This window comes from Pelophylax lessonae (genome assembly GCF_965119305.1).
Source record: "Pelophylax lessonae genome assembly, chromosome: 3".
Taxonomy (NCBI): domain Eukaryota; kingdom Metazoa; phylum Chordata; class Amphibia; order Anura; family Ranidae; genus Pelophylax; species Pelophylax lessonae.
In genome coordinates this window covers 313691037-313706190 of record NC_138770.1, presented here as the reverse complement: position 1 = coordinate 313706190, position 15154 = coordinate 313691037, and the positions used below count along the sequence as shown (strand labels likewise).

Genomic DNA, 15154 nt, shown 5'->3' with positions numbered 1-15154 from the left:
CTATAACTTTCACAAAGACCAAATAATATACACTTACTTGGGTTATTTTTACCAAAGATAAGTAGCAGTATAAATTTTGGCCAAAATTTGTGAAGAAAAATTACTAATTTGCAAAATTTTATGACAGAAACAAAGAAAAATGCGTTTTTTCACAATATTTTCAGTCTTTTTTTATTTATAGCACAAAAAATAAAAAACCCAGTATTGATCAAATACCATCAAAAGAAAGCTCTATTTGTGTGAAAAAAAGGACACAATTTTTGTATGGGTACAGTGTTGCATGACTGAGTAATTCTCAGTCAAAGTGTGAGAGCGCTGAAAGCTGGAAATCGGTCTGGGCAGGAAGGGGGTGAAAGTGCACTGTAGGCAAGTGGTTAAAGGTATGCAATATCACATAACAGAATAGTAACACCATCAAGCAGTAACAACAGCATCTGAAAAACAGGTTCAATTCAAAAGTCACAAAATGGCCTTTAGCACAATTACTCTCCTTCCTTTCAGATATTAGTTAAAACCATAGGTAGAATCTGTATTGGAGCTATCAACAAAGACCCAGCTGAGAAAAAAGAGTGGAGGTAACGAACACCGGCATTGCCGTTCTTTGCACTAAGTGTGTTCTTCCATCGTAGCATACCTATCAATATTTTTAAAATAGAATTTTAGTCTCTGAAAGTTTTTAAAGGTGTGAGTAGGAAAGAGTGGAGTTAGAGTGTTGAGAATGAGGTGGAGAGGAGAGGTAAGAGAAAAAGAAAAAAAAAAAAAATATATATATATATATATATATATATATATATATATGGGGGGAAGGGGAAAGGTGCCTCAACACCATTGACAACCTATGACCCCTGTCTCCCCGTCAGGAGAAGAGTTCCATTAAAAGTATGTCAAGTATTCATCGGAAGTAAGAAACCGGTCCCACTGAAGCCAGCGAACCTTGTGCACCTCCATTTTGTCCCCGAGGGCAGACACCAGGCTCTCCATTCGCTGGATATCATTCCCCCTGGCAAACCACTGGGCAACAGTAGGCGGGGACTGTTGCTTCCATGTGCTGGGAGTGCAAGCCCTTGCAGCGTTAAGGTGTTTCAGCAGAGATTTACCATATTTCCAACTAGACATGGGGAATAAGTTAAGGAGTACTGCAGCTGGGTCATTTAGGAGAGAGAAGCCCGTGAGTTTAAAAACGATCCCCAGTACATTTTGCCAAAACGGACGTACTCGTGGGCATTCCCAAAAGTTGTGGAAGAGTATGCCCGGGAGTGTTATGCCAGCGCAATGGGCTGTGGCGGGAAATATTGATGCACACATTGGCTTTAAGGTTAGTGGGCACAGCCATGCAAATCACTCCTTCGTGTCCCAGAGGCCAAACCTGCATCCACAACTTATAGCACAGATACAGCCTAAAGCAGTGGTCCTCAACCCTGGTCCTCAGGGCCCACTAACAGGCCAGGTTTGCAAGCTAACTGAAATGCATCCCAGGTGATATAATTTGCTGCTCAATGATTGCAGTACTCTAGTCTGCATCTCCCCAAGGCAATACTTAAAAACTGACAAGAAATGGAACAAGTGGCGCAAGCTGTTAGCACTACATAAAAACGATAGTCCATATAGTAGCACATCAAGGCTATGATAAAGTCTTAAGGTGAGATGAGGAAATAGTCTGGATGCTCAGGGCCAGCCTGTTGGGGAGTAGAAGCGATCTCCAAACATGCAACAAACAAAAGAGAAAACAGGCGCCTCTGAGTTAAGACTGCGATTTAATACGGCAAACAAGTAATAAAAACTTACATCAAGGTAAGTATAAGCAGACAAGATGGGTCCTTCCGGTGTCCATGTGGAAGCTGGGGCTTGGAGTCATCACTGTGGGTCTGTAATCATCTCCTCTCTTCCTCTTCCTGTCCAGCAGGAAGTGGGGGGTTTCACAGCAGTGAGATGGAGGCTTGGACAGCAGGGTGAAACCGCAGTGAGATGGAGGCTTGGGCCGCACGGTGGCCGTGATGCTTGTCCACAGGATCTTCCGGCGTAATGACTGACGCATTTCCGAGCATGCGCACTGTGGGGGGAAAACAGCGCGCGCTCCTTTTTCAAAGCCTTTTGATAACGCTTTGGCGGAGCGAAACGCGTCAAGCCATCCGAATACGTAGTACGTCATTTCCGGCTGCAACCTCTTCTGGCTTCCGGTTACACGGGTGGAACGCACGGCCATTTGTTTGGCGTCCCGTGGGTATGCTAAAGGCGGATTGACTTTCCACATATTGTAAGTGTATCTTTATGTTGCGTGTTAATAAACTTATGGAACATACTGCACGATGATGGCCCTTTTCTTTTCATGATACTGGGGAGCAATACCTGGATAAATACCTGGATAAAGTGGCATAGGAGATCTGCATCCTTAATCTGTTGGCGATCCATAGAGGGGCTTACCTCATAGAACCAGTTTTAAGGCGATATTTCTCTCCGCTTCTGGTGAGTGGGGAACCGAGAGGGGAGCACCAACTCACTAGGACTGAGCACCGGCACCTTATTTATATCTATTGAGCACGAAGCACTTATATGAGCACAAGAGACTTGCACTATATTCAGTTTGGGATGAAGATATAAATTGCCATGAACTTTTAATATATATATTTTTCACATATGGATTTTTTTATGTATGAAATGTTGCACATATGATATTGATTTGGTACATATTTAATGCTGATATTTATTGATTATTTATTATTGATACTCAGTGTGATGACACAATATTAGTATGGACAGTTGCACAGTTATTTATAAGCACTAATTTACAGTCTAGGAATAACTTTGTTTTTTAGATAAAATTTGAGATAAAAGTGCTAACATGTAAAATCTTCTGTTCTTAAGATGACAATGCTGCATATTTAGAAACTGGCATTGAATTACTACAAAATAAAGTTGAGATGTAATATAATCTTATATAAATAAATCGCCAGTTATAACCGCACGCATATTTCATTTTTGTTAAAGTATATTTTTATAAAATTTTTAGGTCCTGTTTGGAGCACTCAGAATCTGGTTGAGCTGTGCGCAGCTTCTAACTTCAGCTCGTTCAAGTAAGCTTTGACAAACCTGAAAGCTGATTGTCAAAGCTGCACCAGATTTTGTACAGTCCAATTTTAGTAAATCCTCCCCACGGAAAACAATTGTTTTTGTACGTGTTCTATTCACACTCCGACGCACCCTGGAGGTGCAGTGAGCTGAGATAAAATGCAGACAGGCTGCATTTTATTGCAGTGCGTTGAACAGGAATGCATAGCACTGTACAGCAGAACAACGCCCTTCAAGTGGTTGTAAACCCTTACATATACCCACTGAAGTAACTGGCCTCAGGTGATAGACAGAGACGAAACAAATCCACCTACATAAATTGTACCTGTTTAACTACAGCAACCTGTCCTGGAGATAGTTCTAAAAACACACAGATCAAAGACCTTTTTTTTTTTTTTTTTTTTTTAACTCAGCTCTAGTAGCACGAGGTGGGGATCTGACATCACACATAATGCACGGCCCCACTGCATGGGGAAAAAAATGCCCAGAGTTCAGCCTTAAATGATAACAAATAAAAAGAAGGTAGAGAGAGAAAAGAAGGGATTATGAAGGAAGGAAAAAAGAAGAGGGAGCTGGTTGTGCACAACTAAACACATAAGAAAGTGATAAGAAATATTAGATTGCTCTGAATTGTCTTGTGTTACGTTAGCTACCTATTTTACAATTGTTTGATGTACCATCTATATTTTAGATCACACCAGAGTACCTGCAGAGTGTGTGCGTGCGACTTTTTAACAGCCAGATGAGAGAAAGTGCTGCACAGAGTATTGACTTTACCCGACCTGGCACTGTAAGTACTTCTAAGTAAATCACACTGACTTTGTTTCCAAACGCCTCTGTCTCACATTGCAATTAATTACTGTGTATTTTATTTATTATATATATAATATGAGAGATGGGATTACTGCACAAAAATCTTTCATGAAAAACTAACCAGAAGTTGCATCGAACTTTCATATTTTTCAAGGTTGATGGTTTTGGCCTAAACACCCTTCTTTAAAACCGAATACCTAGGTAGTTATTTTGTTTTGAAGATAATGTTTATTACCGATGTGCACCTCACCCTCAGAACTTTTACTTTTATAAATACTTTTTCAGTGAAAAAGCGATCTCTAATGGTAAATGTTCACTATTGTGCAGGAAAAATGACCTTTTAGCCTTTTTTTAAACACCCAGTTCTGCTTACGCAGTTCAGAAATATTTACAGATAATATTTATCTTCTACTTCTAGCTATTCACATTAATAATTTCTATAGGTGGAGTACTTCTGACATGTGATAGCATACAAGAATGTGTTAGATAACCTATTTTCTAGCCCATTTTAAATGTTGCTAGAAACAATGCATGCCAACACAAGAAACAATCCATTCCAAAACAGTTGTCATGGCCAAGATACCTTTATAGTTTAGGGTATATGTAATCAACAGCCAATTCATTTTTCAAACCTGAAACTATTCTGCCTGTCCTAAAACATTTGGCTAGTATATGGCCCTTAAAGCAGAATGACACTCCGCACAGTAGATAAGCACATTGTGGCAGGTTTGCCTGTCAAACGATGCCCTCTAATTCTGTGTTGTCAGCGCTCCTGCTGGTCACAGATGCTTCCATCTTTTCTCAGTCTTCCTTCTGGGTTTGGTCTGTTAGGCCGCTTGAATAGCCAGGCCACATTGACATCACTCCCACTCATGCACATAGGAGTCACATCATCAAAAAAAAAAAAAAGACACAGCCGCACCATAGAGTCCTACAAGGTATAGAACAAATTTCCCATAAACAGGTAGAAGGGAACAACCCATACACCCAAACCCAGGTGGATCCAAGCTCTACCTCCTCCTATATATTCAAAATTGTATGGGTTCCTGTTATACCTGTAAGCACCATCAGCCCAATTCACCGTGAAGTTGAAGGAGGTTAATGTGTGGCTACTTCCATTTGCATACGAAAAGTAATCGTCTTTAATCAAAACAAGTATAAAATCCACATAAATAACATATGAATGACAAGATACATAAAAACAAGTCCTAACTACTCTACTCCCTACTGGCCTGCCTATATATAATATATCTAAATCACATGCTATACTTTTCATATGATTTCAAACATGTGGCAGATAGGTGATCACCCAATGCCCTTTATTATTAGTATAAGAGTTCATCACTCAAACGCCGTGACTCCAAGGATAACTCCCTTTGTGCATGTTCTCCCATGGGTTTTTTGTGTGTTGGCTTATTTTAAAGTGTGTGGGGACTAGAAATGGGGCTCCCTATTTCGGGATATCAATCATCCTTTGGGAAATAAATGTGTTCACTGGTTTAAGTGCCTCTGGAGATCAAAAAATCTAAAAAATGGAATTCATGGCTCCTGTCCCTTAAGTCTGGAATTAGTGAGTTACAGTATCTCGCAAAAGTGAGTACACCTCTCACATTTTTGTAAATATTTTATTATATCTTTTCATGTGAAAATACTAAAGAAATTACACTTTGCTACAATGTAAAGTAGTGAATGTACAGCTTATATAACAGTGTAAATTTGCTGTCCCCTCAAAATGACTCAACACACAGCCATTAATGTCTAAACCGCTGGCAACAAAAGTGAGTACAGCCCTAAGTGAAAATGTCCAAATTGGACCCAAAGTGTCAATATTTTGTGTGGCCACTAATATTTTTTAGCGCTGCCTTAATCCTCTTGGGCATGGAGTTCAGAGCTTCACAGGCTGCCACTGGAGTCCTCTTCCACTACTCCATGACAACATCACGGAGCTGGTGGATGTTAGAGACCTTGGGCTCCTCCACCTTCCATTTGAGGATACCCCACAGATGCTCAATAGGGTTTAGGTCAGGAGACATGCTTGGCCAGTCCATCACCTTTATCCTCAGCTTCTTTAGCAAGGCAGTGGTCGTTTTGGAGGTGTGTTTGGGGTCATTATCATGTTGGAATACCCAGTCTCCGAAGGGAGGGGATAATGCTCTGCTTCAGTATGTCACAGTACATGTTGGCATTCATGGTTCCCTCAAGGAACTGTAGCTCCCCAGTGCCGGCAGCACTCATGCAGCCCCAGACCATGACACTCCCACCACCATTCCTGTTAGTAGGCAAGACACACTTGTCTTTGTACTCCTCACCTTGTTGTCACCACACACGATTGACACCATCTGAAGCAAATAGTTTATCTTGGTCTCATCAGACCACAGGACATGGTTCCAGTAATCCATGTCCTTTGTCTGCTTGTCTTCAGCAAACTGTTTGCGTACATCATCTTTAGAAGAGGCTTCCTTCTGGGATGACAGCCATGCAGACCAATTTGATGCAGTGTGCAGCGTATGGTCTGAGCACTGACAGGCTGACCTCCCACTCCTTCAACCTCTGTAGCAATGCTGGCAGCACTGATACATCTATTTGCCAAAGACAACCTCTGGATATGACGCTGAGCACGTGCACTTAACTTCTTTAGTCGACCATGGTGAGGCCTGTTCTGAGTGGAACCTGTCCCGTTAAACCGCTGTATGGTCTTGGCCACCGTGCTGCAGCTCTGTTTCAGGGTCCTGCCAATCTTCTTATAGCCTAGGCCATCTTTATGTAGAGCAACAGTTCTTTTCTTTTTTTCAGATCCTCAGAGAGTTCTTTGCCATGAGGTGCCATGTTGAACTTCCAGTGACCAGTATGTGAGAGTGATAACACCAAATTTAACACACCTGCTCCCCATTCACACCTGAGACCTTGTAACACTAACGAGTCACATGACACTGGGGAGGAAAAATGGCTAATTGGGCCCAATTTGGACATTTTCACTTAGGGGTGTACTCCCATTTGTTGCCAGCGGTTTAGACATTAATGGCTGGGTGTTGAATTATTTTGAGGGAACAGCAAATTTACACTGTTATACAAGCTGTACACTCACTGCTTTACATTGTAGCAAAGTGTTGTAACATGAAAAGATATAATAAAACATTTACAAAAATGTGACGGGTGTACTCACTTCTGTGAGATACTGTATATAATGAAGGTAGAGTTCACTTACACTTGTGATCTACAGGAGGCATAATAATGATAAAATATATATCCTCAACCGAAACCGGTGATGAAATCTTCACCTCCCTCACACAAGTGTACATAGAATGAACAGTCCCAGTGATGTACAGATTAATGTTCCCCACTCAAGAAGCATGTCTCATTTGTGTAAACTTCCAATGATGTATATCTTATACATATAAGCTATTTGGTAACTTTTATTTTGAGGTGCCAGAGACCCAAATCACATATCAGTCCTCCTTAGAAAGCGCACGATACTCCGTAACACATGTCATGATCAAGTCATTTTGCTATTAGGCAAACATTGGTGTATTTGGCAAATCCCCTTGGGATCAAAAGGTATTTATCCTTTGGAGTCAATACTAGCAACCGTTCCTCCAGATGAGTATTGTCAGTTGGTCTTTACATTCCATGTGCCAAGGGTGCCAAGAGGTCTGGGGGTGCAGGTGAAAGGACACTGCCAAGTGTCATTCAATATTTGACATTCATAAATAGGTTTTTTTATTTACTTATTTTAACGTTTTTTTTTTTTTTTTTTTTTGATACACCATGTGTGCAGCTTCCCTTTGACTGGTATTTCAGTCACTTTTTTTTTTTTTTTTGTATTAATACATATGTTGTAGGGAGTTTATTGACTTAGTGAGTTGGCATATTTCTACGGATTAAAACATTATACCTCTTTATTAGCACTAAAAATGGCAGGGGTTCTAATCCTTCTCCACTGTAACCATCCCATCATGTCATGAGATAAAATACCACACGATTTCATGAGTAAAATGCCTCACGTTTTGATGAATTAACTCATGCTTTATTTTTGTAACTTTTTTTTGTAAATTGCAAAAAAAAAAAAAAAAAGGGGGAAAAATCTGAGTTATTTTATCTCAGATTTTAGAAGTAAAGGTGTCCTTTTATGAAACGGAGATGAGCAGTGATCCTGCTGATCACAGCTCATTTCCGATCATTCTCAGTTTATGAAACAGAAATGATCGCAGGAGAACATGTTCTCCGCTGATCATCTCTTCACATGGGAATCTGTCATTGACAGACACAGAAATGGCCAGGCTATGAAGCTGCGATCCCCGCACTTCACTGGCGATCTGTGCCAGAATTCACACTCCCGGGTTCACCAGCCTGGAGCTTGTGAAGCGGGGAGTGAAGACAGAATCGGGGGAGAACTGAGGGGGAAAAAGGAAGATTATGGACTTCCTTCTTCCTCGTTCAGACCCCCCAACACAGTAATCATGTCCCCCTGCCATATTTATGTATATATATACATGCATATATATACACACATACATGTAGATATATATTTAATGTGTATATATATATATATATATATATATACAATGTATGTGTGTGTGTATTCAGTGTATATATGTATATATTTATGTAAGGGGACTATTATTTATTAACCTCGTGTACTCAGCAGTGATAATTTATCTCTGCTTGTTAAAGCACGCCAGGGATTTGCATACTACTGTAATCTCGCTTTGTCTCACGAGATTACAGACGCTCCATTGACTTCTACACAGATCTCCGAGAAAACTGTTCTCCTCTGATCACCCTGGGTGAACTGAAGTTCTCCAATTCATAAAATGGGTGCCAGATGTGATCATTTTCCCCGGAGAACTGTAGAGAAGCCAACGGAGAAAAAAATTCACCCGTTCATAAAAGGACACCAAAATCACTCTTTAGTCCTAGGACAACTTACAATTGAATTGTTTGAAAGTAATGAAAATGTTGATGGAGCTGTATATGCTATTGCAACATTATAATTACAATTTAATTATTCTTTAAAAAAAAAAATCTATCATAAAGAACAGTGCGGGGCAAGAAATACCAAACTTATTTATTCTCTGTTGTAATTCAGCAAACACTCAAAGTCACTGTAGCCAAAATTCAAGGTGTTTCTCAGGGGTTCAATTGTACCTCTTGAGGAGTGTTCTGTGTTCTTTCCTGATCTTCTTGACCATTGGGTTATACTGCCCTCTACAGGAGTAGGACACTAGGCAGAAAAAGAACTTGACTACACCATTGGGCAATCCCAGGAGGGATACCCCCCCCTTTCTGCTATAGGTACTCAAGTTTTTTTCTGCCTGGTCAGGAGTAAGGACCTAGATCCCTGCTAGGATCTCTGGTCGTGGCAATTTTTTTATTTATTTTTTTTTTTTAGATCAATTTTTTTTTTTTTTTTTTGTCCTGTTTTTTTTTCTGTTCGATCTCCAATCAACTGCACTACTGGGCGGCGGGGTGGATAATCTAGATAATTGGTTACCCCAGTTTGGCCAGCGAATGTGCGTGCGCTGACCTTAGCTCCGCGCTAGCTTGGCCGCGACATAGCCCCACTGGATGGGGGCTGGCCTGCGAGTTAAACACCTCGCGAGGTCGCATAAGACTGGGTCTCCACCTGCGTCGCAGCATTCCTCCTAGCCAACAGCACCCCATTTCAATGGCGAGGAGGTTCTGTCTGCCTGGTTCCTGGTATGGTGAGTAGTTGTCCCCCCCCTCTCCCCTGGAGCGTTTTGGGGTGGATGCGGGCCCCTCCCTGGGACGGTCGGACCACTGGGTTCCCCTCCTTCCCGATAGGCCCCTCCCTTGAGTCTGAGGGTCCTGTGGGTCATTATCCCCCCCTCCACCTATACTTGGGTTGTATAGGGCTGGGACAGGGTGCTGTACTGGGGGAGGGGTGCACCACCAGCGATTGGCTTGCAGGGGGGCTGTACCTGGTGAGGGCTCCTGTCACGACCCCCCCCTTTCAGATATCTGCCTTGCCTGGGCCCCAGGGATCCCTCCTGGGTCCCTGGGAGCCTTGTGGAGCCACACGGGCCGCCTTTTTGTTGTAGCCTATATGCTGTATAGGCTGGTGGCCATGTTTTGTAGCCGTGGCGTTAGTCCGGCATTGAAATTAATGGTGGCCAGTATGGTGGAGCCTTCTTGGCGGCGATTTTAGCTGTGGGAATCCCTCCTTATCCCCTAGTGCTGACTCCTGGGCCTCCTTCCTTCCTGGACACCTCACGTGGAGTACTTTGATTCTGTTGCTGCCGGTGACTGCCTAGTGGGGTGGTGAGTCTGCTGGGGTTCTCTCCCTGTCTCTGCTGCAGGATTGTGGGCTGCTCTGTTGCTGGGGACCAAGTGGTGTTACCAGCGCGGTGGGTGTATCCCTTGGCAGTGTTTTTTTGCACTTTAGTGGGGTACCATTATTCCTCATGGAGTCTTTGGAGCACATTTCCCCACCTGACTCCCTCTCGAAGCCTGCAGGGCCCCCTGGGTCCCAACCATTCATTGATGCACTGATGGTGGTTCTGGAGTCCTTTTTGTCCCTGGTGGATGTGGCTTTTGGGTGGCGGGGTAGTAAAACAGCGCTCCCGCCTTCCGCTGCTGCATTTGTCTCCTCAGATCCTGAATCTGATTTGGCCGTTACGGAAGGGCCCCGCCCAGAGGGGTCTGCCGCCACACGCCCTGAGTTCTCAGATAGTGAGGATGATTCCTCCACTCCTGTAGCCGCACATGAAAACGGACGCACTGTTTGTGTCTGTGCGTGAGACTTTAAAAATGGAGGAAACATCTAAAGCTGCGACTGAGGGACCGTTTGCCTTTGGCACTCACAAGCCGTCGCAAGGGGGGACCATGTAGACAAACCGCCGAGTGGTTGTAGCTCTGGAATGCAATGCATTCCACGAAGGTCCCGGATCAGGAAGTGACGCAACTGCCCTGTACGCGTTTCGTCATAGACGTCTTCAGCAGCTGAAGACGGTATTACACTATGTGTCCCCCCCCCCCCCCTTGTTCATTCACATATATAATTGCTGGAGTACCTATTGGGAAGCATACAGAGTGCTGAAGGATTAATACCTACCCCCCTACCCTCCTTGGTACCAAGACGTACAGACGTAGGAGCAGTACTTAGGACCCACAGGACCAGCCATCTCCACGCTGTAGTATACAGCTTATAAATATACCCTGCCTAACACCCCTGAGTGGGGTTGGGCACTCTGGTGAGTGCAATCTATTTTATAACCACCCTGGGCACCCTCTTTTCTAAGAAGAGTTTTGTGATCGCCACACGAAGATTGAGCACCACCACTTATGGACAATTATTTGTGGTTTAACCACTTTACCACCGGAGGATTTTGCTGTCTTACGTCCAGGCAACTTTTTGCGATTCGGCACTGTGCGACTTTACCTGACAATTGCGCGGTCATGCAACGCCGTACCCAAACGAAATTTACATCCTTTTTTTTCCCACAAATAGAGCTTTCTTTTGGTGGTATTTGATCACCTGTGCGATTTTTTTACTTTTTGCGCTATAAACAAAAAAAGCAACAATTTTGAAAAAATAACAATATTTTTCAAATTTTTTTATATGAAATTCCCCCCCAAAAAATGTAAAAATCTAAATTTTTTATAAATTTTTTTATCATTTTAGGCCAATTTTGTTTTCTGCCACATATTTTTGGTAAAAAAAATCGCAATAAGCGTATTTTGATTGGTTTGCGCAAAAGTTATTGCGTTTACTAACTAAGGGAAAGATTTCTGTCATTTTTGGTGTTTTTTTTTTTTTTTTTTTTGCGGGACTGCGACATTGCGGCGGACAGATCGGACCCTTGACTGACATTTTTGACACTTTTGGGGGTACTAGTGACATTGCTACAGTAATCAGTGCTATACATATGCACTGTTACTGTAAAAATGACACTGGCAGGGAAGGGGTTAATTTTTATTGGTGATCAAGGGGTTAATGTATGCCTTGTGCTTACTAACGTGTGTGGGGGGAGGTGACTGAGTGACACAGGGACAGATCGCAGGTTCAGCTATGCTGAACCCTGCAATCTGACCCTGTCTATCACTTAGGAGATCCGCCCGCTTTGTTTCCACAATCTGGACTCGATTCCCCGACGATCGGGGAAGAGCGGCGGTGATCACCGCCGCTCCTCCCCTGGCCCGACTCCCGCTGTAACTGAATACAGCGGGAGCGAGCCTCCGGCGGCACGCGCGCGCCGCCCACAAGGGGAGGAGTCCAGCGACGTAGGTCTACGACGCTGGATGGGAACGATCCACTTTGCCGCAGTACAGTCAATGTGACTGGTCGGCAAGTGGTTAAACACTGAGCATCGTTTTAATTTTCACTATGCATAAGATTACTTGCACCTTATTAACCCGTTGTGCACTTGTATATTTAATACAGTCCACCTGGCACCTTATATATATTTTTTATATATACTTATTACACTACCGCACTAATCACTTTATATTATTCACCACTGGATTTATATATTCATTTGTGTCTCCACTCTTTGGTTTACACTACATAATTTTTAAGATTTTTTTACATTTAATATTAGTATTTCTTATTTAAAATTACAGCTTTTTACTATACCTCCCTTAAACCACATTAGTCACTTTTATAATTGTTTGCACCTTATGCCACAATAATCACCTTTCTGGGAGCTACTATACTAGGTAATGTCACTAAGCACTTTACAAATGCTACTATTGCGCAAATAATTTATGCTTTACTAGTGATCTTCTGGATGTAAATTTTCAATTTTAATATTTATGGTTGTGGTATAAAACTTTTTTACTTAGCTATATGTACTTGTATGCTCAGAATTATTATCCTTGTGATACACTAGAGGTTATTTGCTTTGTTACTCAACACCCATAGGGCAGTGCCATATTCCCTACCCCTATCCATTCACATTTTTGATATAGTCTTTGGCTATATTTTAGGGAGGCTGCAGCCTTTTCTCCCCTTCCCCTGATTTCCATAGCGCGGGACTTTCTTACACACCTTTTAGGGTTGTCCGGTGCGAATCCAATCGAACAACACCACATTCATAGCTTATGTCAATTACCTGGGCGGGAACAAGAAGTGTATTGGCAGCTCTGGAGGTAGCCAGCATTCTTCGGTGGTTTTGTTCCGTGCCTCTCTGCCGTACACATTCCAGGGATGGAAAATTGGCAGGCGGATTATCACAGTCGGCAGGCATCGGTCCAAGGGGAGTGGTTCCTTCATTTGGAGGGGTTTCATCAGCTGTGTCTCCAGTGGGGCACCTCCAAGGTGGATCTGTTGGTGTCTCGGCTCAACAGGAAGGTGCAAAGATTTGTGGCACGATCACGGGATTGTCTGATTTACGCCTTCCCTCCTCAAGCTCTTGCCGAGGCTCTTGTGCAGGATCAAGGCAGAAGGAATTCCAGTCATTCTAGTGGCTCTGGATTGGCCTCGCCAGTCTTGGTACGCCGACCTGGTGTGGCTGGTTGCCGACACCCTTGGAGACCACTTCTCAGGGAGGATCTGCTGTCCCAAGGGCCAATTTTCGGCCTGGCTGGCTTTGATGGCTTTGACAGCTTAGCTGTTGAAAACCAGGGGCTGAAGGCTAGAGGCTTGTCTGGGTCGGTGACTCCTACACTACTGAAAGCTAGGAAGTCTACTTCTAGGAAGATCTACCATCTTACATAAAAAGCATACATTTTGTGGTGTGAGTCGCTTGGTGTTTACCCTCGCTCTTTTTCGGTGGCTCGGTCTTCGCCTTCCTTCCACAAGGGGTTGAGCAGAAATTGGCCTTGAGTACCTTTTTAGGGCCAGGTGTCAGCCTTGGCGGTCTTCTTTTACCGACCTTGGCCACGCACTCCCTGGTGCGTATTTTTATTCAGGGGGTTCGACATTTGACTTCACCTGTGCGGTCCCCAATACCGCTCTGGGATCTTAACTTAGTGCTTTCAGCTCTACAAGCCTCCCTTTGAAAATATTTGAGAGATTCCCCTGCCTACGCTGTCCCATAAGGTGGCCTTTTTGGTGGCTATCACCTCTGCGCACAGGGTGTCAAAATTGGCGGCGTTGTCTTGTCATCCCCCCTTATTTGGTGGTCCACAAAGACAATGTGGTTCTTCGCCCTTATCCATCGTTCCTTCTAAAGGTTGTCTCTGATTTCCATTTGAATGAGGACATTTTGTTGCCTTCCCTGTGTCCCTGGCCTAAACATCCTGAGGAAATTGCATTGCATTCCCTGGATGTGGTTCGAGCTATTCGGGTGTACCTAGCAGCTATGGAGTCTTTTAGGAAATCAGACTCGCTATTTGTGCTTACGTATGGGGCTTGAAAAGGACTAGTGGCTTAATTCGCGACCATTTCTAGATGGATCAGACCGATGTTGATTTAGGCCTATTCGATTAAGGGTCAGGTTCCTCCTTTCCCTGTGCAGACACACACGTTGGCATCCAGTCCTCCTTGGGTCTTCCGTCATCAGGCGTCAGTGACGCAGGTGTGCAAGGCGGCTACTTGGTCGTCGGTGCACTTTTACAATATTTTATAAAGTGGCTGTGTTGGCATCTGCGGATGCCTCTTTTGGCCGCAAGGTTTTGTAGGCTGCTGTTTAGGGGGCTTGTTCCCTCTTTGGGGGTGTAATGTTTCTTCAGGTGGGCTCCAGTTGTTTTGGTTGAGCTCCTGTTACCTGGTTAGCTACGGTTTAGCCTTGGGAATTTTTTCTTGCTATTCCCACCCCTCATGTTTGACACTGCTTTGGGACGTCCCAGTGGTCAAGAAGATGAGGAGCTGTGTCCGTCAATGAACAAAAAAAGTGATTTTTGACTTACCGGAAAATTAATTTCTCTGATGTTAATTGATGGACACAGCACCCACCCCTCTATGGAGTTGTAATACTTCTGACACTGCTTGTAACAAAACCGAGTACCTTTAGCAGAAAGGGGGAGTATACCTCCTGGGACTTCCCATAGGCATAGTCAAGTTATTTTTCTGCCTAGTGTCCTACTCCTGTAGGGGGCAGTATAAACCAATGGTCAAGAACATCATAAGCTGTCTCCATCAATGAACATCAGAGAAATGGATTTTAGGGTATGAAAAAATCCCATTTTCTCCTTTATCAAGAATGTAGGCACTCTAATACTGGTGTGTTCATAGCCTGATCACCAGGTGAAAACAGAGGGAAAAAAGCCTAAAAAAGAAAACCAATGCAGCCAACACATTAAAGGATTTGTAAGCTTCAGTATATTACAGTTTTGGTTTTTGGTTTCCCTTACTGATTTAAGCCTTGTACCCTAT

At 43.3% G+C, this 15154-nt stretch overlaps 1 protein-coding gene across 1 annotated transcript in view; it reads left to right on the top strand.

Moving 5' to 3' along the window:
- ARMC9 (armadillo repeat containing 9) overlaps nucleotides 1-15154 on the top strand; it is a 272464-nt gene that overhangs the window by 93179 nt on the left and 164131 nt on the right. The window contains exon 8 of the mRNA XM_082251375.1: nucleotides 3758-3856. Coding sequence (XP_082107501.1) covers nucleotides 3758-3856 — 99 coding nt within the window. The remainder of the gene's footprint in view (nucleotides 1-3757; nucleotides 3857-15154) is intronic.